The sequence below is a fragment of the Rhinolophus sinicus genome, linkage group LG07, assembly GCF_036562045.2.
Source record: "Rhinolophus sinicus isolate RSC01 linkage group LG07, ASM3656204v1, whole genome shotgun sequence".
In the NCBI taxonomy this organism is placed as follows: domain Eukaryota; kingdom Metazoa; phylum Chordata; class Mammalia; order Chiroptera; family Rhinolophidae; genus Rhinolophus; species Rhinolophus sinicus.
Genome location: NC_133757.1, coordinates 24,520,568 through 24,546,278, shown reverse-complemented (window position 1 = coordinate 24,546,278; position 25,711 = coordinate 24,520,568). Strand labels below are relative to the sequence as shown.

At 44.2% G+C, this 25,711-nt stretch overlaps 1 protein-coding gene and 1 long non-coding RNA gene across 3 annotated transcripts; both read right to left on the bottom strand.

Moving 5' to 3' along the window:
* Window positions 1-673: 673 nt before the first annotated feature.
* Window positions 674-23,374, bottom strand: GOT1 (glutamic-oxaloacetic transaminase 1). Its single transcript, XM_074339231.1, has 11 exons — window positions 23,321-23,374; window positions 23,018-23,274; window positions 21,557-21,855; window positions 13,344-13,525; window positions 6,657-6,780; window positions 6,093-6,205; window positions 5,756-5,860; window positions 3,761-3,911; window positions 3,506-3,671; window positions 2,638-2,780; window positions 674-1,498 (listed from the first exon to the last, which is right to left on the bottom strand). Exons 3-11 carry the CDS (start codon window positions 21,672-21,674, stop codon window positions 1,359-1,361), a joined length of 1,242 nt encoding a protein of 413 aa, XP_074195332.1. The 5' UTR covers window positions 21,675-21,855; window positions 23,018-23,274; window positions 23,321-23,374; the 3' UTR covers window positions 674-1,358.
* On the bottom strand, window positions 18,007-21,550 carry LOC141572915 (uncharacterized). Of its 2 annotated transcripts, none has more exons than XR_012498471.1 (2): window positions 18,489-21,550; window positions 18,007-18,361 (listed from the first exon to the last, which is right to left on the bottom strand). It is a non-coding gene; the product is annotated as an uncharacterized LOC141572915 (long non-coding RNA). The 2 variants fall into 2 exon arrangements; XR_012498472.1 differs by having other exon boundaries at window positions 18,007-18,357.
* Window positions 23,375-25,711: the final 2,337 nt, after the last annotated feature.

Sequence of the window (25,711 nt, the reverse complement as noted above, 5' to 3'; positions counted from 1 at the left end):
AAGATCTTTTTAGTTAAGGGGCTCTATCAATAGAATAGCATGCTTCACCAAGTACTGAAAGAATCCACTCTCCCCTCCCCAAGTTGAAAATGACAAGTCAGGGACAATATGGGGGAAACCATTGCATTACGGAGACAGGCTAGAGTTAATGACTTCTAAAACCCCAATCATCCCTCAAGATTGTAGAATTTTATAACTCAAAGACATCCTTGAAAGGGGCAGATCCTGTTAAAATAACATTTCAATATTTTAAAACTCCAAATAGTAGCCCTCTTGTTGTATCAGATTCTACAAAACCGTCATGGAAAGAGTCCCTTGGACTTGGACTCTCTGGAAAATATGACCTATGTTCAAGCGGCTCTAATTGTTTCAAAGAGGAGGAGGAGGAGGCACTCGACTGCAGTGGCAGGGGCTGTGTTCCAGAACCACCCTGCGTGATGTCAACCCTTCCATGAATCCATGAAGTCCAGGGTCTTAATGCTATAAGAAGACAGCTGGCCTCTGAAGGACAAGCCCAGGCAACTGACAAGGAGCTGTGGAGCGGCCCGCTCACTAGAGGGAGGCATGCTGCAAGAACATGCTAGTTTTCTCTTTAGCAACTAGTAAGTCCCGCTACAGCATTCGTTTTAAACCATGGGTTCCAACCCATTAGTGGATCACAAAGTCAATTCCATAGGACTCAAGCAGCACTTTTATTTCTTTAGTGAAATAGCACACAGTAGAATAGTCGACTAGAAAATATCAGAAAGCACTACATATAGCAAGGGTAAATACTGTCCTGTGAAACTTCTGTTTCAGAGAGAGAGAGAGAGAGAGAGAGAGAGTGTGTGTGTGTGTGTGTGATGTAAATATATTTATTTTCTTGGTCACCCTAAAGAACGAAAGCTTAGGGCTAGGGACACAACCATGCAGAAGAGCAGGGAGACAGGACACTGGATGGAGACACAGCCAAAACCCACAATCACACGTGACTCTTCAGACAACCTGATCTTTGGGACTAGACTTTGTACAGAGTCAAGGAACACAAGAATCACACAAGCGACACAGGCAACACTCCTGCTTCTAACGAGGGGCCAAGATATCTACGGCTTATGATCAAAGTACCTTTTTATTCTTCTTAAATAGAAACCGTAATTTGCTCTGGCCTCCAAAAGGGCTCTCATCCCAGGCCCACATTTCTTCTCAGGGGATATTCTTTCACGTGGGGCCAGTTGGAACAGCAGCCACGCCTCCTCACCAGAGCAGCCTTTTTCAGTCCTTCAATAGTCTCTAACCGGTGACATGTACACGTAGGTTTGTGCAGGCAGAGGACACACACGACAGGGCCGCTTTGGTGGTGCTGTTGGGGTGGTGCTTCTTCACTGGATTTTGGTGACTGCTTCATGGATGGAAGTGGCCACATAATCTAGATTTTTGGTGGTTAAGCCACACATGTTGATCCGACCACTTGGCAGCAGATAGATGTGCTTTTCATTGATCAGATATTCAACCTGCTTGGCTGTTAAACACCGAAAGAGATACGATCAGTAGCAGAAACCCTTTAAGCCATGGAGGTTTGGCAATTCTGTGACAATTCCATTTTTCCCTCTTTTCCCGTAACACAGAGAAACAAAAGGAGTTATTTTGTCCAGTTGGCACACAGGGAAACACGCTCAGTAGACTCTGGGAACTAGTCTTACTAGCCAATTTTCTAATCCTCAGAAAGTTGAATATCACTCCTCCCATGGGGATTTTCGTCTGGGACTAGCTCCCAGCTAAACCCTGCATGTGACAGTCCTCAGGGCACCCTGTCAACTGAAACAACCCTCAGACTTAAGAACATTCCACTCACATGAAACACTGGTTGAGGTGCTTCCTTTATCTCTTTCTTAACCTGGTGCTTATCCCTGAGCACCTACCAGCAGCTTCCCTCTGACATTTCACCTCCACAGGACACTGTACAAGGGCCTAAGCATGAGACGTGCTGGGTAAATGCTGTGTGTATGAACCAATGGGCAGAAAAACTGCAGGCATCTCTCTGACTTGGCACTTCTCAGCTCTCCTTCAAACACGTGCAGGAGGGCTTCCCCACGTCTGCAGAAATGCTCGTGGGTGAAACAGGAAGGAACTGCCTGGACTTCCTCTATGCCACAATCTCTAGAGCTTTTTCACTTTGCTGAAAAGTCACCAGAACATTTTAGCTGATTTTTTTGCCTAACTAATTTGTACCCTTAAGACAGCACCAGTTTGAGGGAATGGGATAATAGTAATTGTTATGGACTGAATGTTCGTGTCCCTCCCAAGTTCTCATGTTGAAACCCTAACTCCCAATAGATGGGATTGGGCGATGGGGCCCTTTGGCAGGTCATTAGGCTTAGATGAGGTCCTGAGGGTGGGGCCTCCATGATGGGAGTGGTGCCCTTGTAAGAGGAGACCAGAGAGCTAGCTCGTGGGCTGGCATGTTCTCTCTTTCTCTCCCCCTTCCCCTCCACAATGTGAGAGTGCAACAAGAAGACAGCCACCTTCAAGCTGGAAAGATGGGCCCCATGAGCACCTGACCAGCTGGCATCCTGACTTCTTTCCAAGCTATAAATCCTGTTACTTCCCAGCTGGCTCTGAGCTACTTCCCAGCCCACAAAAATGGTGGGAGTCACTTACGGTTCAACCCAGTGAAGCTGAACATTCCAATTTGCTCAGTGATGTGGTTCCAGGTTCCAGGGGTCTTGAGGGCTTCCAGTCGTGCCCTGAGTTGAGCTCTCATGGTCAGAATCCGGTCGGCCATCGTCTTCACATTACCTGTCCTGAGTGGACAGCAAATATAAATACCAGTCCAGACAGGAGAGATGGTACATGGAAACATGGAGGTTTAAAAACCCTAATTTAATCTATAAGCTGAAAATGGGATCCCGACCTGCCTAGGATACGTGTGTGGATGCCTGCATGGGTGGCTAAGCAGACCAGAGTTAGCGGGCAGGAGAGGATTGTATCTACTGACAGAGCTCAGTGCTAGTCTTGGCTGTACTGGCTGTAACACCACTTCTATTTTAACTCAGACTTCACCTAAGTACTGATCTAGACAGAATACTCTATCTTATCATGCCTAATTAAGCAGAGGTTGCAGAACTGAACTACTATGTAAAAGTTACTCTGTTTCAAAATAAGATAAAATATATGTAAAGTAGTTAAGAATGAAGGGCCCCCAAAATGTCACACTGACTTGAAGTTGGATATTCCGTTCTATCAGGAATTCCTTCCTGTTTCCCAACGTTAAGGGGAAGAAGCCTCAGTGCTGGGAAAGTGGGGGAAATTCCCACTTGTCGAGTGCCTCTTCCTAAATTCCATGTGTGGTGTTATGCACACGGAAGAAGTAGGTGGCAGCCCAATTTTACAGAAGTATCTGAGACTCAGAGAGGTGAAAGGAATTTTGTCCTGCCTCAGCCAAAATAAGAGGAAGAGGCAGTGCAGTGAAATGGCACAGTTACCATTCTGCATTCCCACCCCTCGCCTCAGGCTGTGAGCCCCTTACCATTCCTTAAAGAGCTCAGGGTTAGAGAGCGTAGTGGCCACGATTCGTGCTCCCTGAGCAGGGGGATTGGACCAAGTGATTCGCACAATCTTCTCCATCTGGGAAAGGACCCGCAGGATGCTATCCGGTTCTCTTGCAACCACGGTCAGGTTCCCCACTCGCTCATCTAGAGAAAGGTTCGAGAATCAGCCCTGGAGGCCCTTAAGAGGGTCAGGGGGTGCGGTGGGTGGGGCTGTAACTCAGGAGAGCACTCACTGTAGAGCCCGAAGTTCTTGGAGAAGGACTGAGCACAGAAGAGCTCGAATCCTTCAGACACAAAATAACGAACGGCCCAGGCGTCTTTCTCTAGGTCTCCAGAGGCGAAGCCCTGATAGGCTGAGTCAAAGAAGGGGAACAGAAACCGGCGCTGCGAGGAAGGAAAGCGAGTCAGGGCAGGAAATCCTTCTAGAACCAACCTCCGAAACCGGCTTTCCTTCCCCAACCGGGGCCTGGAAGGAACTTCTAACACTGTCCATTTCACCTATTATATCTCCCTTCTTTCTCCGTCCAGCCACTACTTTATATCTGTTTCTCTATTCAGCTAAATACCAAACAACAAATCTAACAATTTCAGTAAACCTCACCTTTTTAAGTATATTGTCCTAGAGTGTCATGATGCTGCTTTGCTAGCAAGGCTTATTGGGGGCACGGAAGTAGTTTCTGTCCTATGTTGGTGGTATTCTTCCCTATGAATTCCTGGTGTGACAAGCTTAGTCAAGTGTCAGCTTGGTATCCCCAGGGCCTCCTCACAACCACAGGGCTAGTCTACTGGGTACTCAAGACATGGTCTCTATTCTTATCACTACGGTCTCCTCAAAGAGCTCCCCACACTGAACTGGCTCTTCTTACTGGGCTCACTTTCTATGTGGATTCCGCTTCTCTGCCCCCAGCTGTCCAGGCCAGGGGCCTGGGTGCATCCTCCACCCCTACCTCTGCAGCTCCCCTCACATCCAATCACACTCCAAGTCCTATAACTCCTGTCTCCTGCAAGCTCTGGAATCCTTTCATGTCTGCCACTGCCACCTACCTCATTCAGGTCCCCATCAACTCCTACCTGGATACAGCAATAGCACCTAACTGCCCTCCGAGCCTGTCTGATCGCTTCCCTGCTACGCGGCCAGGGTGGCTTGAAGACAGTGTACATTCAATCATGTCACATGACATCACTGATTTCCAGGGGCTACTGGCTGCCCTCGGAATGAAGGCAGTGCCTCAGCACAGGATGTGGCCCCCATGTACCTCTCTCACCTCATCACTCACACTCCTCCAATTCCCTCGGAATCCAGGCCATCCCAAGAACTACTTTCACTTCCTCAAATGGGCCATGACCTCTGCCTTGGGCTTCTGGACATGGTCTTCCCCCTGCAGGGAACATTCCTTCCCCACCAGCCCCCACCTGTCCTCATCCATCAAGTCACAACCTGAAAACCACTTCTTCCAGGAAAGCTGCTTCTGCCACTACCACTCCTCTCGACACATACACACTCCCCAGAGTCTCCCTATAACCCCACACACAGCTGTGTCACAGGACTTGGCTGTGTCCCCAGACAGTCTGCATGCTCTTTGAGGACAGGCCCCATCTCCACTTTGCTCACTAGCGCATTCCCACGTGGCCTGGCACATAACAGTTTCTCAGTAAGTACTCTTTACACACGGTAATAAAGAATAGATATACACTTGAAGCTGGAAATTCCAATCTAGAAAGTTATTCCCCAAAAAATAATTAAAAAGTTTTATTAAAAAATTATTCATATGAGCAAGAAACCTGAGATCTTAATGGCCGCCAACTGATTTAGTCAATCCCTAACGTGACATATCCACGTGTGGGAAACAATTCTGCAAAACATTTAATGACATGGAAAGGAGCTCAAATGAAAAGACAAAGTATGTTATAAAACAGTATAGCCAAAAAATAAAAATAAATAAATAAATAAATAAATAAATAAATAAAATAGTACAGACAAATGATCCTATCTTTATAAAATAGATTTATTTATATGTATAACTACACTAAGAAAAAAAAACTACACCTGACATTCTGTACAAAATATTAACAGTGGCTTTCTTTGGGTAACAGGATTTACAGTTAATATTTATTTTCTTCAGGTTTTTCTCCATTTTCCAAATTCTTCAGTAAATAAGTATTGCTTTTGAATTCACTAAATGTTAATACTCGCTATCTTTTAAGAGGTGCTCTGACAAGGCACTTACCTTCATGACAGATGCGATCTGCTTCCACTGCTCCTGAGTTGGGTCAGTCCCAGTTGGGTTGTGTGCACAGGCATGGAGGACAAAGATGGAAAACTCTGGAGCACTCTGAGGAGAAGGAAGCTATGTCAGCTTTGACACCAACAGGAATACGGGGGGACAGAGTGGAGGCACATGGGTCTAGGGGCTGCGTGTTACCTCCTTATGTGCCATTTCACAAACCACCGTCTGGCTTGTGTAGAATCGCTCAGACTCTCTCACTTATCACCTGATGCAAAGACTTTTCCCTGATCCTCCTGATACCAGAGGGTTCTGTTTACTTTTTCATCTCATCACCTACCTCCAGATCATTCAGGAAACCCTGGAGATCAAGTCCTCTCTTCGCTGCATCCCAATAGTGATAGGACCGAATGTCTTTAAATCCAGCGGCAGAAAATACACCATTATGATTCTCTGCAAGCAAAGGGGTAAAACATTAAACGCTTTTACAAACACAAAGAGGCATAATTGGAAAGGATACAAGTCAGCTCCCAGGACCCTGGAATGTCCACTGGGCGGCATCTAGTTGAGGGGTTAAGATTTAGAAGAATCAGTGCAACCAAGAACAAGTTCAACCAGTCTCAGCAGGCTAAACACCTCCTATTACCGACTGCCCGCATCTACGTTTTAAGCTCTTCTGGGAAGTTGCCACGTACATGAAAATACAAGTCTACCAAGAGTCCTGGGAAAAAGTCTCCCTACTGTGAATCTGAGCATTGGGTTACTCACGCCCTGCCATAAGCCCATGCTCAAGCCATTCCCAAATGTCAGCTGATCCAAGGCTGGGTTACAGTTTCTGTAAAAGCAGTGAGAGTCACAATTGCCCCCTGGCTGTTTCTCCTCCCTACACAGCTAAAGGACTCACCCCAGGTTGGTGAGGATACGTAGACAGGTGTGTCCTTATTGTTTGTCCCGTTGTACCATCGCGCCAAGAACTCAGCTCCGATCCGAAGTGCACCTGTTCCCCCCAAAGCCTGCACACCTCCTACCTGAAAGAGAAGCAGTGTCACTGGTTGATAATGGTGAGGTCAGATAATACCAGGAAAAATACAGTAATAATGAGCACTTACTTTGCGCCTGCTCTGTGCTAAGCCCTATAACTGTACTATTGTATGAAACCTCACAACTGCATGAAGAAGACACTGGTATTTGCCCATGTTTACAAATGAGGAAACTGAGGCTGAGACATGAACTACCTTGCTGAGAGTTACCAGCTACAAGCAGTAGTGCCTGGTCTTTACCCCAGGACGTGTGACTCTTAGAGGAGCATCCCTTCTGATACAGAGGCAGAGGACCTAGACCACCTCACTGTGTGGCCTGGAAGGCACACCCTTCCCTTGGCACCCATCCCAAGATCAAAACTGCCCTCCTGCAGGAGCCTGGAAAATAATGTTTCCAGCTTGCCATCAACATCAATTTGTCATACTCCTTTCCCCTTCTATAATACAGGCGTACTAATCCTTAGAAATATGTCCTAACAAAACAAAGGTGACCTGCAAATACTACTTCCCTCTCCTTGAGCTTCCTCTCATCTCAAAATGACCTCACATGGACAATAATAAAAATCCTGTGTTTCACCTTTTTCAAAATACCTTCACCCACATTTTTATGTGATCCTCACACAACCCTGTAAAGTAAGTTCTAGATCCCCAATTTACACGAGGAAATTGATTCAGAGAAGTGGTTTGCCAAGGCATACAGAGCGGGTAAGTGGCAGGCCGGATGTCATTCTGGGTCTTGTCACTTAGACCTGGTCACTGTGCCCGCTCATGCTGTTTGCCTACATAGCTTTGATTTTGCCCTTTCACAGTTCTAACAAGATTTCAGCATAACTCCTTCAGTAGCAAAATGTCATAAATTACATGTTGCTTAGTGTGTCTATAGGACTAAGGAGAAGAAAGGAAAAGATCACATGAGAAAGCCTATCTAAATAAAAGGAATCCAGTTATAGTGGCAACCTCTGGACAGGGGCCTAAGATGTGGGAATAGTGGCCAAAGGGACTTTGGCCTAACCTGGAAACTGTCTTTTAAAAATAAAGAGAATGTATTCATGTATTATTTGTAAAATTTTTAGATAATTTTAAAAATATATTGAGATGTCTGGGATTTGCTGTAAAACAATATGACTTTGGCGGGGGGTAAGGGGTATACAAGATTGACCACATACATGTCATTGTTGAAGCTGGATGATAAGACTGTTCGTTACAGTTTATCTGCTGTTGTGTATATTTGAAATTTTCTACAATAAAAACATAAAAAAAAAAATCTTCCTGGATAAAGAAAAGCTTTCAAAATCTTTTTTTAAAAAACTAACTTAAAAAAAAAAAACAGGAAAAAGCTCTTTCATTAATATTAATACTAACCTTCTCAAATAAACATTAATGAACAGTCTGAATCCAACATTGCATTTAAAAATACCTCCTTGATCAAGTGTGAGTCATTCCATGAATGCATGATTATTAAGAAATATATTATAAAATTTGTCACGCTGCCAGATGGAGAATATCCAAATGAGCATCATAACATAAGAAAAGCAGTATAGCCATTTCTGATATAAATGCTCAGTAAGACAGCAAACAATGGATACATCCTGAAAATAACTGAAAGACAAATTCATTCAGCCATGATGAATAAGTCAGCCTCATGATGAACAATGAATCGTTAGCAGAAATTCCCTCTAACCCAGGAACAAGGCAATGATACCAATTACAACCATTATCATTCCCCACTGTTCTATTTGTATCCAGAGATCTGAGCATCTGTGAAAAAATACCATCTGAAACATGAAACAGAAACGAAGTTGACATTCAAGGGAATGAGGAAGCGAGCGTGGCTGTCCATTGTAGAGAGAAGCACAAGCAGTGGACTGGGGGGAAAACGGCTGGTGCACGTCTGATTGGCACAATGAATTCCCTGCTCCTCAGTGATCCCCACTGAGCACCAGTCTCTGCCCATTACTTTAAAGGTTTTACCTTCACACTGTGATCTACCTGGATTCTTTAATGCAAATCTCTATCAAGGTAATGTAACCCAAATGTGCATTTATTTTTCATGCATTTGTCACCAGCTAAGTTGAATGTCGACTTTACTATTTCACATTTCAAACACCTAAGCAATTCTGGAATGTTGATACTTCCTATACAAATTAAATTAGCAAGGTTTCCCTTAAACAAGGTTTTAAGTTATCATGGATATGGGACAGGGGCATGTGGAGATCAGAGAAAACATTCCCAGGAATGATTTTTTATTTTCAGTGCTCAACTTTTAATGCCATCGTTTCTCTCCCACTCCAGAAAGCAGAGCCATTAATTCAAAGAAGTCAAAAAAAATCAATAGATGAGACTGAAAATGTGTTTGGAAGAGAAAAATCCACTTCACTAACATTAACTGATCCTTGAGAGTCATGATGTGTATGACACTTGACACATCAAACTCTCAAGAAACTAGCACGCCCTAAAAATACATTCAACACTGGATGGCTTCAGTGAAACACAAATTGTGAAACACAAATTGCTTTAAACTCTATCAGCAATTAACAGAAACAAATTTTTGGTGAATTTGGTCATTCTGTGAACTGACCTTTGGCAAATTGCTGTAGAGCCCAATAAAATCCTATATTTGGGAAGAAGGAAAATCATAATATCAAAGGATCAAAATCATAATATCAAAGTACAGACTTCTCAAGGAGCCAAGCAACTGGATGTGGGTGTCTAAACAGGGATACCCAGCACGAGGGAAATCCAGTAAGACTTGGTATGAAGTGTGTCAGTAGATCACCTGTACACCCGACTGAGCCATGCTCCCTGAAGAAACCCCTGCTACGCTCTACAATGTTTGTCTGGGTCACAGTTTACTGATGTGATGACTTCACTGTGAGGAGCTGCTTGTAGGCGAGGCCATGTTACACTGACCTGGGCGCCCACAGCCATGCACACAGTCTCTGGCACCTGGTGCTAGGTAAACATGGGCTCAACGAGCTAGAGAAAAAGGCAGTGATGAAAAGAGGAGAGCCACAGCCAAAGCCCCAAGAGGCAATGGTCAAAGCGAGAAACTGGGACGTCATCACATGGCACACAAGCCCTCCTCCTACCAAGAGGGGCTCAGTAACTTCAGAAGCTGAAACAGTCCCACGCAGGAGATATTTGGTCTGGATCCTAAGGTCTAGAGACGGAAAAGCAGTAAGAGGCAGTGAAGAGTCTAGAAAATGGGTCTCCTCCAAATGGTTGAAGGACCTGGAAATGTTAAATGCTGCGAAGAAAACCTAAGGGAAAACATGATTACTGTTTGTTCTCAGGTTCATTCCCTCTTCCTTTCATGCTTCATCTCCTTCACGTTTTGGCCCAAATGTCATTTCCATCCTACCATGACCACCCTCGTTAAAACTGTATCCAGCCTCACTCTCATCCTCAGGGCTCCTACTATGCCTTCCCTGCTCTATTTTTATAGCATGTATCACCTTTTAATATGCTGTATCGTGGTTTACTTATTCTGTTTATAGTTTTCTCTCCACAAAACTGTAAGCCAGGGCAGAGGAAATGTGGGTGTTTTGGTCACCTCTGTGTGCAACATGAGGAACAGCACCAACCCCTAGTGGTGAGCACTCATCTACTGACTGGATGCATGTGTGAATTCAAACAGCTGACAATCTCTGGGGTGCCAGGCTAGGAGCTAAGCACGGAAGATTTGCAAGATAAGTAAGTAAGCCATCATCCCTGCCATGGGGGTAAGTTACGGTCTTGTGGGAGAGACAGGTTTATAAAGTATACAATTATACAACTTAATTATACAATGAATTACACTTATCAAGTTGGTAAGTACAGTAAGCACTGTTATTCCCAAGCTGTGAGCAAAGTCCTGCGTAACTGAGAGGACCCCAATGAGCGCTGCCTGCGACCGCCGAGGATTCAGCACGGAGGTGACCCTTGATGGGACCTTGAAGGACGTACAGGTGGCAACTGGGGAGTTAGAGCAGTGAGGGGGGCACTCCCAGCAGAGGAACAGTTGAGGCAAATGCTCTGTCTAATTCACGACAGCGCCTGCCGGGTCTAATAAACAACAGGGTCTCAGAACGGCAGGACTTCAGCAGGGAAGCGGGGAGGGTTTGAGTAACTGCAAGACTAGGAGGAGGCCAGCTTCAAATATGCCGCCCGTCCAGTTCAAAGTCTAGCTTTTACCCTGTAGAGATAATGGAGGACCTGTTGTGTGTGTGAAGAGAGGAGCAGGTGACATGATTCGCTTTTTTTGCTCAAGAAGATCATTCTAACTGCACTGTGCAGAATGTACTGGAATGGGCAAGAGGCTGTCACAAGAATCCAAATGAGACGATGGTGAGCTGAACTGAGACAGGAGCCTGGGGATGGTGCAGACATGCAGAGAGAGAGGAGAGGTCCAGCGCTCAGTATCCACCGGTATCTGTGGTGGTGTAAATGCCACGAGAGACTCCTAAACCATTCAGAAAAAACGACTTCAAACATTTACAGACCGCCATGAAGACCACCATTTAAATGTGTTCTATGATCAAAACACAACACGGGATGAACTGGATTAAGAGGAAGGGCTACGTGGCACAAGCAACAGCCCCAAGTCTTCCAGCAGTAAGTGACCCAGACTGGGAGCGCTGGGCCGAGGAACAAGCGCCTGTGCACTGGTTAATAAGCCTGTAAGGATGCACAGCCTTAGAGGAGAAGCTCCCAGACACAGAATGTGTTCTTATTTGTCAACAACAGAATGTCAGCTAATTTATCAACAGCATCTCAGAGGATATCCCCCAGTTGCCAAAGTTCCCCACTTTCAAACTTCATCAAGACTCTCCTCTCCCTCTGTGGGAACATGATTTTCAGAGCAACTTCCCAATGTTGCCCCTAATCTCTACACTCTACCTTTTCTACCTGTATTCCTTTGGTTCCTTCAGGCAAGTAAGTCACAGTCTCTCCAGACAAAAGCTAATTACTTAACCTAAGCACCGACCTGAGTTCCAAGACCTTCATGGGAGCGTCCCTGCCTCCTAATATATGTAAGCATGTGCCCGTGTGCAACCTTCATTGTACCGTGCCGTTCTGTTTAGCAGGGCATCTGGGTAACAGCGTGGAGGACTAAATCAGATGACTCCAAGATGTGGTCGCTTTCACGCAGGAAGCCTGCACTACAACACTAGCCCAGGGGAACAATAAGGGCCGCTGGTTTAAGTTACACAATACCTGGCTGGACTATTGCAAAAAGTTGAGCTCTTCCCCCTCTTACCATCCAGCCAGGTTTATCAACTTCCAACACTTTCATTGGGCAACTCCTCTGCCCAAACCAGCAGGTGGCCCCCGCCCCGCCCTGGGCTGCCCAAACCAGCCGCCGGATCTACCCACCGTGTTCCAGCTCTAATCAGGGAGGTCTCTTTTACAAACTTGACCTGCTCACCTTACTTCTGGCCTTGGACTCCTACTACTCCAGACAAATCCCCCTCCTTTCTCTTTCCTGTGTACTTCATGGTTCCCAATCCTGGCTGTACTTTTGAATCACCTGGGGGGCTATTAAAAATATGCCTGTGGGAGGCAAGGAATTAGGGGGGAAAGGTAGCACAAGGGTGTAGGGTGGTACCCTCCAAGATCCTGATTTAACTGGTCTGGTAGAGTCCAACCACCAGTATGTTTTTAAAAACTGCCCAGGTGATACCAACGTACAGCCAGCATTGAGAACCAGTGTCCTGGCCTCATTCCCCAAGGTTCAGCTGAAGTCTCATCTCAGGCCCTTCCAGCTGCCCTCTTCTCTGAATCCCAACAACACTGAGAATCCCCACCACACCACTTCCTGCCACATAGGGTCGCCCTCACGGTGTCTGCTTCCAAACGTGTTCCACTTCCACGAGTCTCTGGTTTCGTGCATAGACGACATTGTACCAGGAAGCACTTAAATGAGAGGCTGAGATGAGGGCTAGCAGAATGAAAGGATATGAGAAGCGGCAGGAACTTCAGAACTAGAGAGCATCTAGCCAGGTGACTCTCGAACTTTGGGGGGCCCCAGCCTCCTTTAGAAAATCTAATAAAAGCAATGAACCTCCTCCCCAAAAATACACATATACATAGAATTTTGCATAAAATTTCAGGGGGTTCAGAGGCCCCTTAAAGTATCCGCTATACAAATGCTCCTCATGGGAACGTGAATCAAAAACTAGTCTTTTTCTAACATGTAGATGAGACAGAGGGGCTAGAGGGGTACATGACTTACCTAATGGTCAAAGGCAGTGGCAGGGCTGAGTCCAGACCCTGGTCTCTGGACCATTCCATTAAATTCCCTTGGCTTTGTATTTCCTGACTGCTTCAAACCCAGCACCTGAAATCTGATTATCTACTGGGCAAACATGAACATCGAAGACTCTGTGCTTTATACAAAAGCACATTATTTGCACTGTCAGGTTCCTGAGGTTACGCTACTTAAACCCTTATTCATACCCTTATTCACTGACAGTTCAAAACACCTAACACCTAACACTTGAACACAACTTGAATTTTCCATCTCTTTTACCTTCAGTTTCTAAGAAGATCCATCCTCACCCAAAACTCACCCGCTTCTCCCGGAGAGCTGGGCTGTCATCCCCCAGGGCAACGCGGGACGCATGGGTCCGGAACTCCGCTAGGCCCAGGATTGGCAGGTACTCGTGGTTAAGGCTGTTGTCGTTAGCGAGCTTCTGCTCCACCTTCTTCACTACAGGCAAAACCCAGGGCTGGCAGTCATCCGTGCGATACGCTGGAATGTGGGAAAGAGTTGTGTAAGGGAAATGTCTAAGGCTTCGTCCAAGGAAGACTTTAGAACTGAACAGTCCCATCAAACCAGAGCTGCAAGGGAAACTAAAATTAAGTTCCGTCCCTTACTGACTGCCTGCTTTAGGCCAGGCAGTGGGCTAGGAGCTGGGCAAGCAGGACAGACATGGTTCCTATCCTTAGAGTTCTTAAATATATGACTGCCAGACAGTAGAACGTGAAAATAAAGCCAGGACATCACAGAGCCGGATCGAGTGTGTGCATGGGAAAGCACTGCGCGAACTAAAACGTGTAGCTCACAAACACTACGTCTGTACTACTAGTGCACTCAGGTCTCTGCAGCCATTGGCCCACTCGTCTTCTTCCTTCTGCATCTCCCCGAGATTTCCAGAAAAGGGCTAGCTAGCTGCTACTTCAGACGAACACTGTCCCTTTAAACATAAACATGGAAGGAATGGGGGTGAGAGAACTACCTCCTCCTCTTGTCCTATAAGAACAGAAATAAGGTAAGCAAACGCCATGGGGCTGGAGATTCCGACAACTGGTTTCGCAATCACCCAACCCATTGAAACATATCTGTGTCCTCTCTGTGTTCTGACATCATTCAGTGTTTGCCATTTTAACAGTTCCTCCCACTTCATCGGCGTCACACTTTTGTTGATTTAAATTTATCTATTTTGTAACATTTAATCCTGCTTACAGCAAATTTCTAGGAACTGCTTGAACTACACGAAAAGTATTTTTAAGCCACTTTGAGTGACCCTATCACTAATTTTTCCCACTATATGCCCTCTGATTATTTGGGGATTCGAGCTTTAGAGGGCAGCTGGTCTGCTCATATCCAAGCCAATGATCTGAGTAGGATTCCTGACAGGGGTCATTTGCCTCTCTGCTTGAACATTTAGGTCCCCAACAATCCTATACCTTTGCAACTGATTTTCAAACTGAATATTTTAGAGTAATTCTGATTAGGTTTTAGCTTGTTGATTTCTGCCCAACTTTTCTGCCCTTTTCTTTTTAAATCACTTTTTAGGGTGGTTGACATTGTTTATTGAACAACACATGTCCATTGTAGAAAATTTAGAAAAGCCCAAAAGTAAATAATAAACATTACGATTAACATGTAATCTCAGCACTTAGAGATAAGGAGTATGAAGATTTTGGTGTACAACCTTCTAAGCTTTATTTTACATGAGTATGTTCTTTTATAAAATATGCGTCAGACTGTATATAGAATTTTCAACATGCTTTTTTCTACTTTTTAAATATATGAGTATCTTTCATCACCATTAACTCTTCTTCTGAAAGGTGATATATTTGCATGTCCCCATCCCATCCTTATTTTCCATCTTCCTAGTTCCAAATCCTCTTCCTCCATAGATATCAACTGTTCTTAATTTGTGTAGCCTTCCAGAATTTCCCTATGCATACACAAGCAAACACAGCTTCTTATGCCCCTCTATTTACATAAAAGATAACATATAGCACACTAGATACTGTTTTGTTCCTTGCTTTTTCCACTTGAAGATCTGTTGATATCTGTGCATACAGTGTCTTTGTTCTGTTTTTATACCTGCAAAACTGATGAATGTAGCATAATTTGTTTTGCCAGTCTCTTGTTGATGGACATCTGAGTTGTTTCCAACCTTTGGCTATTACAAAACTTCAGTGAACACCGTGTACAGACATCATCTTACATGTGTGCAAATATATCTGTAAGATGCAGGGTTGACAATGAAAGAGTGGGCTGAGAAGTATGTGTATTTGTAGTTTTTGACAGATATATGCAAATTGGCCTCCATCAGGATTTTATTAGTTTAACATTCCTACCATCAAAGTATGAGTGTCTACTTCTCTAGTCTCACCCACTGAGTGATTTTTTTGCCAATACGAAAATACAAATTTGCATTTCTCTTATGATGAATGCAATTGGAGATTTTTCATATATATAAGCCATTTACAATATGGTTTTAGTGGCTACACAATATTCCTTTCTATGCATAATGTATCAGATATTTGTGTTGCGTTTGATTATTTGCTATTATAAACACTGTGATGAATGTTCTTATATCTTTACACATATTCTTGAGTGTTTCCTTTGGAAAAAAATTGAGTATTAGGTTAAAAGTTAAACAGCAAATGAGACTTTGTAAGATTATCTTGATTTTGCATCTGTCTCCTATTAATTCATTCTACCCTCCAGGAATGTGTCATCTGCAAATCTGTTAAGTATATTAGTAATAAAAATGTAGATCAGGGGTGTCCAAACTTTTTTCAATGGTTTTCACCAAGAGCCACATGCGGTAAAATACACAAACAGCCGGGCCACTCACTCGAGGTGAAGTACGTATTGCCTCACCTGGTTTATTTAAGTAAACTAAATGTATTTTTGGAATTTGCTGCGGATCAATTAACAATGGATCGCGGGCCGCAGTTTGGATACCCCTGATGTAGACAGAGCTCCAGCCTGACACAGCCACTAAACAACCACCAGTCTCTGGGTAGATAGATCTAACTCACAATACTACCCCCCAAGTCACTTTATACCGCCTGGCCCACCAAACTAATTCCCTGTCGACAAGTTCAAAAAGCCTACTTCATTAGGGAGGATTTTGTCTGTTTTTTTAAGGAGATATAAAAATAATTACTTCCAAGTAACAGTTGTCCCTTTTGGAATTATTTTTAGAGGCGACATCTCATTATTTTGAATATCCTCGATGGTGCCAAATCTTTGTTTCTTTGGAAGTTTTCAGAAATGATACTTGTAGCACATCCAGCAAGAGAGGTGGGTGAATAAACTGGATAATATTAATGGAGCAATTATAAAGAGGTAGTCTCTTGTGTGAGTCTAAGTAGGCATTTCAAAAGAGGGTTTCTAGAAATCTTTAAGCAGCAGCAGTATATATGTACTAAACTACACAGACAGGCTACTATTTAGATATACAAGAGTTTGGGTATTCATAGAAAAACCAGTTGTAGTATTCCTTACATCTGTGTTTGGGGGTTATATATCTAATTATGTTATCTATATTATATTTATGATAACGTTATTTGTAAATCATGTATTCTAAATAAATATAAAAAGACAAAGAAAAGCCAAAGCACTGCTGCTCTTACCAATACTGTATACTCTACGCATCTCTAAGAAATACTGTAATACAACGGGTGACAGAGAGGCATGCGTCTATATTGTGACAAAAGAGAAATTGGCCAATTATACTTCCCCTTCCTTCTTCACTGCCCAGTTTCACCAGGTTCAGTTTCAGAGGTCTTCCAAATGCCTCGCCTACCTGCCCTAACGAAGCAGAACTAAGTGATTGGAGCAACAAGGCCAAGCGTTAACAACCACCACTGTGCCTGCTCTCCCAGGGGATTTCATTCCCATCTGCTGATCCCATGCGTTTCTCATACAGTCTTTCATTTGCTCATTCATTTAACAAGGACTTGCTGACTCGACCATGAATGAGGCACTAGCTAGAAGTAGGTACACAGGGATGGGAAAGATAAAATAAGAAACTGTCTACCCTCCAGGAAACAGAGAATACAACCCTCATTTCTTCTGTGAAGGATCAGAGGAGGTTTTACAGAGAATGAAGTGCGGAAAATTTTTAAGATAAACAAGAAAAAAATGACATTCCAGACAGAGGGAACACCTGTGCAAGGTCCTGGAGGCTTGGAGAGATGAGGCTGGGATGTAGGCTCCATGGAGGAATAGCCAGGAGTAGCTCAAAGAGTCTTGGAGTCTCTTCTAGAAGGAACTTCATTTCACTGGGGAAACCACTGAAAGTATTTCAGCAAGAGAGTGACAGGGACAGCTGTACATTTTAATAGGATCATTTGATTGACACGATAGAAAATAAACTGGAGAGGAGGAAAGAGGCAGATAGTTAAGAGGTTGCTGCAATAATCCCAAGGGAACATAATGAGGTCTTGAATGAGGGCCATGGCAACAGGGATAAAGAAAAGGGGAGATATTCAAAACAGATTTATGAGGTAGAAAAGACAGAAGCTGGTGACCAAATAAATAGATGTGGGATCCAAGGGGTCACTGATGACTCCAAGGTCTCTTTTTAGTCCGGATGAATAGTGACTGGTGGTAGGGTTCTGACCAAGACATAGAACGTAAGGGGAAGGAAGAAAGTAAAGATTGAGGGGAAGGTGGAGACGACGAGTTGTGTTTCAGACACGCTGAATTTGAGGCGGTTACAGGATGTGTCCAGCAAACTGTAGTAAGTATTGGTCTGGCATTCAGGGAAGAAATACAGGATGGAAAGAAAGACTTCCTAACTATAGACATCGACAGTAGCTGAAGCCACCATAATGCTAAGGGCTTACTGAATACTTTGTGTACTTTGTACTTCACTTATTGAATGTACTGTTCTTTACTATTTCATTAGGTCAAGTTTACTAATCATAGAGGTTGATCTTTGTATATCCTTGCTAAATTTTATAGTACATACAAGGCACTGTGCTCAACGCTTTACATTTATTTTACTCTCAATTCTCATAACAAACTCACAAAACAGATATTGTGATTCCTACTCTAGGGATCTGGAAACTGAGGCCAGTCAAATTAAATAGTTTGCCCAAGATCACAAGGATTGTAAGAGCTAGGCTGTCTTACTGTTAAGTTCATGGATCAATGCGCTTATTTATAAGAGCAAGAGATGTCTAGGGAAAGCCGCAGCTAGCAGGCCCCAGAGGACTGTGCGAGCAGCCTTTTTATCAGCCTGCTCCAGGCTCCATGCACCAATGCCCTTCTCCCCAGGTACAAGCTCTTGAAGAGGAGTCATGCAGGTTTCAGGTGAGTTCAGCAGTCTTGCTTTCCAGAAGAAAAGGAAAAACAAAGAGAATTAAAAGATGAAACCATCACCTTCCTCCTCCTCCTCCTCCTCCTGAGATTTCCATTTCCCTCACCCATCCCCACTCAAGAGCCCATGCAGGTATACCTCAAAGGCCCTTCTCCAACTAGGGTCCTGGGGAGAGGGCCAGAGGGGGACTCAGAAACACCTGACACAACACACCTCTCCAACAATTTTATTTGAAGATGTCAGAACCCACCTTAAAAACAACAACAAATATTAAAGTAAGCGCAGTTTGTCTGGAACAAAAGGACGCAAAGTCTACGTGATAAACGGACTGAATGAAGTCTATGAAGAAATGTCTTGCTTAGGGCTGCATCAAGCTGGACTCATGTCTCCCTTGCCCTTAAAGCCATTTGTCTGAAACTTTGAGAAGCACTGAAATAAGTCAACTCAGAGTGTGTCATACTTAACAGTGGAAAATGTGATACTCTCCTCTAACTACAAGGAAATTATGGACATAGTCACAGCAAGAAGAATCTCTCGGGAAACGATCTGCAAGCAGCAACTAACTAATGAGATTATGGTTGCAGTTTATTCTAATTATGTCCAACATCAGTAGAACTTGAGCTGGATAGCCACATGGGGCTTTATCTTACCACAGAGAAACAAAGAGCATCTTTCCCAAAGTCAGTGATTAATTACATTTCCTTCACAAAGAATGTATTTGGGATGTGTATGAAGCTAGGACATACAAAAGCTGGAATGAAACCTCTTATTCTTCTGTACTTTAATTAGACCTTTATCCAAGCACCTGCCATCCACAGAAAAAGATTTGTCACAGGTATCATCAAAAATAACATTTGTATAACACTTTTCACTTACATATCATATTTCACATATAATTTAATCCTCAGTCAACTGATAAGGCCAGTAACATTATTATCCTACACTATACTCATGTAATGTGCTAAATGAATCTTAGAATTTTAGAGAGAGGACATGCTGTTTAGCTAGTTGAGTCTGGTAGATAACCTTCTCAAGGTCACATCACTGGACCTGTACCCAGGTCTCCTGGTTCTTCCTACTACAGTGCACTGGCTGCCTCTGAAGCACGTAAAGGTACCCAACAGAGAGGAAGGGGCAGAGACCCAGGTGTGAGAAACCTGGCCTGGAACCCTAGTTCCACTATGGATGGCCTAGTTCCACTATGGATGACCTGGGGCCAACTATTTCATTAATCTGGGCTTCAGCTTCCTTACCTTTAAAGCAGTAATGGTAATATACAACCCTCCAGAATCGTTGTGAGCATTAAATGAGATTAAAAGCACAAATCATTTGCTCACAGTAAGGAGTTGGAGTTCCTGGGTTTCTGGAAAACATGACAAAGACACTGTCACAGTTGAGGTGACCATCTGAGATGCAGAATACGTGTCTGGGCTAATCATTTCTGGCCTGAGCTAGCAGGGCGCTTTTACTCTGCATGAACAGTTTATTTCTGAACCAACGCCGGAAATTATTTCATTTTGCTCTTCTTGAGCCAACCATTTTTATTCAACAACTTTTATATGCCCCACCCAAAGAAATGCCAAAACAACAATAATAGTAATAGCTAACACTTACATAACTCCTAGTTAAGTGCCAGAAACTGTTCTGAGCACTTTAAATGTATTTAATCCTCACAAAAGCCCTGTAAGACAATTCAAAGGTAACTAATCCAATGAAATCTGAAGTTTTAAAAAGCTATATTTTAGATCAATATCAGTATTAGTTCTTCACTATATACCTGGCCCTAAAGAAATATTTGGAGGTTCTGGATTGGATTTAAATAAAAGCTGGAATGGTAACCACTGAAATTCAATTCAAGGCAGTCTTTCCATTTTTCTCCCATTCTGATGCCTGCTAAAAACATCACTTTCCCTCCACGGGTGAAACTATGTAGTACCGACTTTTTTAAAAAAAATGTTTTATTACGGAAAATTTCAAATATATACAAAAGTTGCAAGAATAATATAATGGATGTCCATGTACTCAATTCCCAGCTTCAACAAATTACCAGCTTCAACAAACCATCATTTTTTTAATGGCTTTTTTCTCACCCCTCCCCCATTTTCCTTGGTGAAGACTTGTTTGTAACAGGTCCTATGTACAGACACAGTCACTGTGGAAAGTCTGAATCTCCTTCTCCACACCCTCTGCTCCAAAACAGTTCGACTTTCTCTTTTCAAAATTTTTAGTCCTTTACTCTAAGTCTGTTCCCTAGCATAGAATATCATCCTGCTCATTTTCTTCTCCCTGGCTGGTCTTTGTATGTGATCGATGAAGTGTCTGTGGAATTTCAAACATCCAAATGAGAGTGACAGAAACAACAAATTCACCAGAGAAGATGAGAGTTAAAGGAATTTCAGAGGAACGTCAATCCAAATCTTTTCCTTGGCAGAAGGGGAAACTGAGGCCCATGCTCTGAGCTGTCCCAGGTCCACGAAGTACAAGCAAGACATGAAGACAAGAGTGTGCAGAAAGTGAGTTTCTAATTTCCACACTCTTTCAGCTCCTTTCCACCATCTCTACCATTCCTACCACATCTGGGAGGGCCAGAACATTCTTCCCAGGTCCCCCGCTCCCCCACCCAGGAAGCATTAACCTGTCGCAGAAGCATTTTCAACCTTTATTATCTCACTTAACACCTGTTGATTTTAAACCTCTTGAAGCCAAAACCACGCCTCGGTCTTGCCCCAGAAGGCCTGGCAAACTACCTGGTTTATATCTGGTAGTCTCTCAAATTTTTACCCACTGAGATCAGAGCTCCCTAGGGTTGAGTTCTCCTTTACCCATTTCGCATCAACCGGGACTCCAAGTCTATCCTATCTCCCTCGCATTCCTTACAATCCCTAGCTGCCCCATTTCTTACGAAGCAAAAGGATGTAGTATGAAGAACACAGAATAGGGAACTGAAAAACTTGAGCTTGTGTCCTGGCTGCTATACCTGTTCAGTGTGACCTTGGACACACCTCCATTGTCCAGGGACTCAATATACCCATCTGTAAAATGGGCAGGGTGAACTAAGTAAGCCTCGTAGATCTTGCCTCCTCTCCGGGGCCCCACTATCCCGCCAGCGTCAAGGTGGGCCTCGGCCTCTCCCACAGTCCCCACCGCACAGGTTAGGTCGGCTCGGCTCCCCAGGCTGCTTACACTCCTGGGCACAGCATCTTTACCTCCCACTCCCAGGTTGACCTTGCGGGGGTCCGGATCCTCGCGGAAGTCAGCAGTGAGCTTAAACACGAGGACCGGCTGGGCCTGCGGAACCTCGGCAAAGATTGACGGAGGCGCCATAGCGAGAGAGCTCGAGTCGACGAAGAACTTCCACCGTGGGCCTTGAGCCGCTGGGTTCCGTCTAGTCGCGCGGGCTGGAGGAGACTCTCACCTTCACCTAGCCGGCGGGGGACGGGCCGGCGGTCTCCAATGGTCGAGCCGCGTCCGGAGCTTGGCAACGAGGCTAACCAATCGCGAGCTTCTGACGCACAAGCTACACTAGGGAGGAGATGCTATTAGCCAATCCAAAAAGAGAATCTTATCGGAGGCCGGTAATAATACAACCAATGCAATGTACGCCGGCTGAGATGGAGGCCGGGGCTAGGGTTGATTGGCAGAGCATGCTCCAATCGCTGAGGCCACTGTTCCTGGGGTGTACCGGGGCTGACGGGAGGAGCCGAGCGGCCAGTGTTTCCTGGAGGTTGCCTCCTCGACCTTCAAGGGCCAAGAAACGAAAGAGGGGTGGCCGGCGGGAATTTCGGGGGACTGGTTTCCGGTAGCAGCGGAACAGGTGTTGCTGCCAGACCCGGCAGCGCGCACGTTCCTGACCCGGCCTGGCCCGGCCTGGCAGGCAAGTCCCCGGCGTCTGCGTTTGGGGCGCCAGTCGTCGGCCAGGACGTGCAGCTTCGGAACCCGCGCTGACGACCTTGACCATCTCGGCCGGCTGTGTCCCGCGAGGGAAATATGGGTGGGCCGCCCGCCTTGCTGTCAGACGGGACAATCTACCAAAAATGAGGGAGAAATCAGGAGTTCCTTTCTGCCACTCTTACAGTTTGAGATTGTTGCTCCCCTTTCCTCGCAGAGAGGGCCTGGTTCACCAGGACCTTCAAGATCTGGGCGCCGTCTCCCTCCCACACAAGTACTCAACCTGATCTTGCTGTCCGCAGCTGGCTGATACCCAGACTGCCTCTTCTTTGGTCAGGCTGTTCCTTCCCGCTGAGTATTCCTTCCTCCTCAGCCCCACCTGCTTCAAGACCCAAAGGAAGATGCCTCCTCCATTAAGTCTTCCCTTAACCCTCACTCTGGTCAAAATCCGTCTCTCTTTCCTTTGCTTCTGTACCTTGTTAGTAATATTATCATTTTAGGAAACCCACTAGTTGGGAATCTTGGCCCTAATTTAGATTCTGGCTCTGCCCCTTACTAACTAGGGCAGGTTTAGGCAAGTTACTTAACCTTTCTGTTCCTGCTTTGTAAGGTGGAGATAATATATTTTCCTCAGGGTTGTTGTGGGGATTATGTGAGTTAATACATAGAAAGTGTTTTGTTGCATATAGTAAGCACTCTGTAAATGTTAGCTTTTGTGATCATTACACATCTGCCACACCCCTTGTAGATGGTCAGCTTCTTTTGGCTGGAGATCTTACCCTCTGTAAGTCTCCCTGGGTTTCTTGCACTTATTAGTAAGTATTCAATAAATGGTGGAAGGAGGAGTCAATTCTCTTGGTGTTCCAGAAGAACACAATACCTCAGCCTCTATTCGTTGAATAATAAAACAAATCTCCAAATGAATTTTCCATTCAAGGTAATAAACACAAGCCAAACGAACTTTGTGCAACACCTGCCAACCTTTGATCGCCTGCTTTTTTTTTCTTAGAAACGTTGCCTCTGGTTTAAAAGGTAACTGCCCAAAAATAATAATAATAAAATAAAATAAAATAAAAGGTAACTGCCCACAGTGTTACATGAACAACATTTTCCTCTAAGATTGCAAGTTCAACACTGAAGGTGAAATAACAATGAACTTTCAGTGCTTCCAAAAGCACTGGCAGAGGGCAACTGCTGAGAGGGGTGTTCTATAGCCCAGCCTTCCCAGAGTTTGATTTAAAAGTATCATCTTAACAGCATTGGCCAACAATGTCATGGTCACACTTTACGTCATTCCCTGGGGAACAACAACCCTAGGTTAGCTAAACACTATCAACTTAGCTAAATCTAGATAAATATTTATTGACAACCTCAGCAGCTCCACAACCAAATCAATGCTGACAGGCAAAAAGTGCCATTTGCATACAGTTTTCCTTCATGTCTCCGTGATATCCGTTCTGAATTTTAGAAAGGCAGTTTCTGGGGAGTGGGGGGAATACATATTATGTGGGATCCAAGTCTCAACCTTTTTTTCCTTGGGAATACGAGGTTCTTGGAGGTTAAGTTCAGTGCCCTTCTGTCTTCAGCCTTGCAGGCTGCCCCTCTTAAGCAAAATGCCAATCTTAAAATAAACAAAATGCTTTCCAGGCCATGGCTAATTTTAACACTTTGACTTAAAATTGATTCAACACTGCCTCCCTGCTGAATGAGTAAGTCAAGCAAAAGACTCTTGAGAGGCGAACATTGCCCAGACAAGTATGCAGCCAGGTAAAGTGAGTGCCCAGGGGAAGGGCAATAAGGGTCAAAAGAAAGATGGGCTGGTCTTCTCCCTGCCTCCTGACTTTGCTACATCTATCTATTCAAGCGTCCTCCCTACCGTTGCCCTTCTGCCTTTTTTTTTCCCCCCTCTTCTCAAAAGAATTGGAAGGGAGGAACTGGGAATCCACACAGCACCAGCTTCATCTGGAATAAATCCCTTTGGAATCTACTCTCTTGGAAATCTGAAGCTTTCAGGGCTGGGCAGCACTGCCCCATAGCAGAAGAGGGAAGCCAGGTCCTCAGCAGTGGGCACTGCATGGACCTCTAAGCACACCTACACCAGCTGATAGTACTCAATCTTGCCCCTGACACCCAGAAAGTCTATAAACTTAGGAACAAGTCAGGGGAAGGAGGCGTTTTTCACACTGCGTTCAAGTGCAAAGTGTTTTGCAATGGTTATATTTGGGTGTGTGCTTCACTAAGGGTCAGCTATTGTTTAGCAGCTGAGTTGTGTGCCAAACAAATGTGACTTTAAAAACCAAAGCTGTGAGAGGAGATCTGTTGCAGATCACCATGTGGCCAAACGGTGAGTGATAAGATAAGCAGAGAGCCCCTAAGGTGGTGCTGTTGCCTCACTGCATTGAGCTGACTCTTGCTGAGGAAAGAGATCACTTATCAACCCTGCCCCTCCAATTAACTGGCTTGTTTCCCGGTTGTGTTTTGGTGCAACCATCTCCCCCTGCCTCTTTTCCCCCCAACCCTCCTCCTCTCTTCCCTCAAGTATGACTCCTTGCCCCACCCACACACATGGATTGGATCAAGTGAGGCTCTCTGCTTCCTGTCTCAGAAGGGCATGTCCAATGAGACCCTGAGAGGACGAGGTCTAACGTTGGTTCCTGAACCAGGTACCCACATGGGCAGAACTTTTTTTAAGTGGCTAAGACCTTTGTATAACAGAGATATCAACAGGAAAACAATTATTGATGGTTTTACCTACTTGTTGAATATAATTAAATTCCAGAGTACTATTTCAAAATTGTTTTGCTATATAGTCTTTGTACTTAAGAAGCAGTATGCGTAATGGTTTAAAGCACGGCCTCTGGAACTAGATTTCCTCTGTATGCCTCAGTTTCCTCATCTATAACATAGGGATAATAATAGTTCTACCTCGTGGGGTTGCCGTGAGGATTACATGAGTTAATGTAATTAAATAACAATGTAAAATACTTTGAATTTTACCACTTAGTAAGTACTTAGTATGTTAGCTGTCACCACCGCTACCACGACCACCATCACCACCACCATCATCATCATCACAGATGTTGTTTACAAGCACTTGCCTTTGAGATTTATTTACTTTGTTCATTCAATGATGAGCTGCATAGCAGAACAATGCATAGGCTTTGCATATTCTAGTTTTGCCTATTACTATTTGAAACTTTGAGTAAATGTGTCTGAGTTTTAGTATTCTTATTGTAAATTGGGACAAAATGATTTTTCCTTAATATTGATATACACACGGTTTTAACACAATTGTAGAAATTATTATTATTGTCATAGACATTAAACTTTAATCCCTGAGTAGCTGTAGGGTAATGGTTAGGCTAACTCTCTTTGAAGTCTTTCTGCCCTGGTCTCTTGCAGGTATATACTCTCAAATTTTTAAAAAATGGAAAAGAAAGCTGAGAACATAATTGTTTTAATATTTAGAGTTT

Coding starts and splice junctions, on each gene's coding strand:
- GOT1 (XM_074339231.1), bottom strand. CDS start 21,674: ATGGCGCCTCCGTCAATCTTTGCCGAGGTTCCGCAGGCCCAGCCGGTC. Junction 13,526..21,556: donor GGTCAACCTGGGAGTGGGAG/GTAAAGATGCTG, acceptor CCCACATTCCAG/CGTATCGCACGGATGACTGC. Junction 1,499..2,637: donor CAGCTTCACTGGGTTGAACC/GTAAGTGACTCC, acceptor GGTGTTTAACAG/CCAAGCAGGTTGAATATCTG.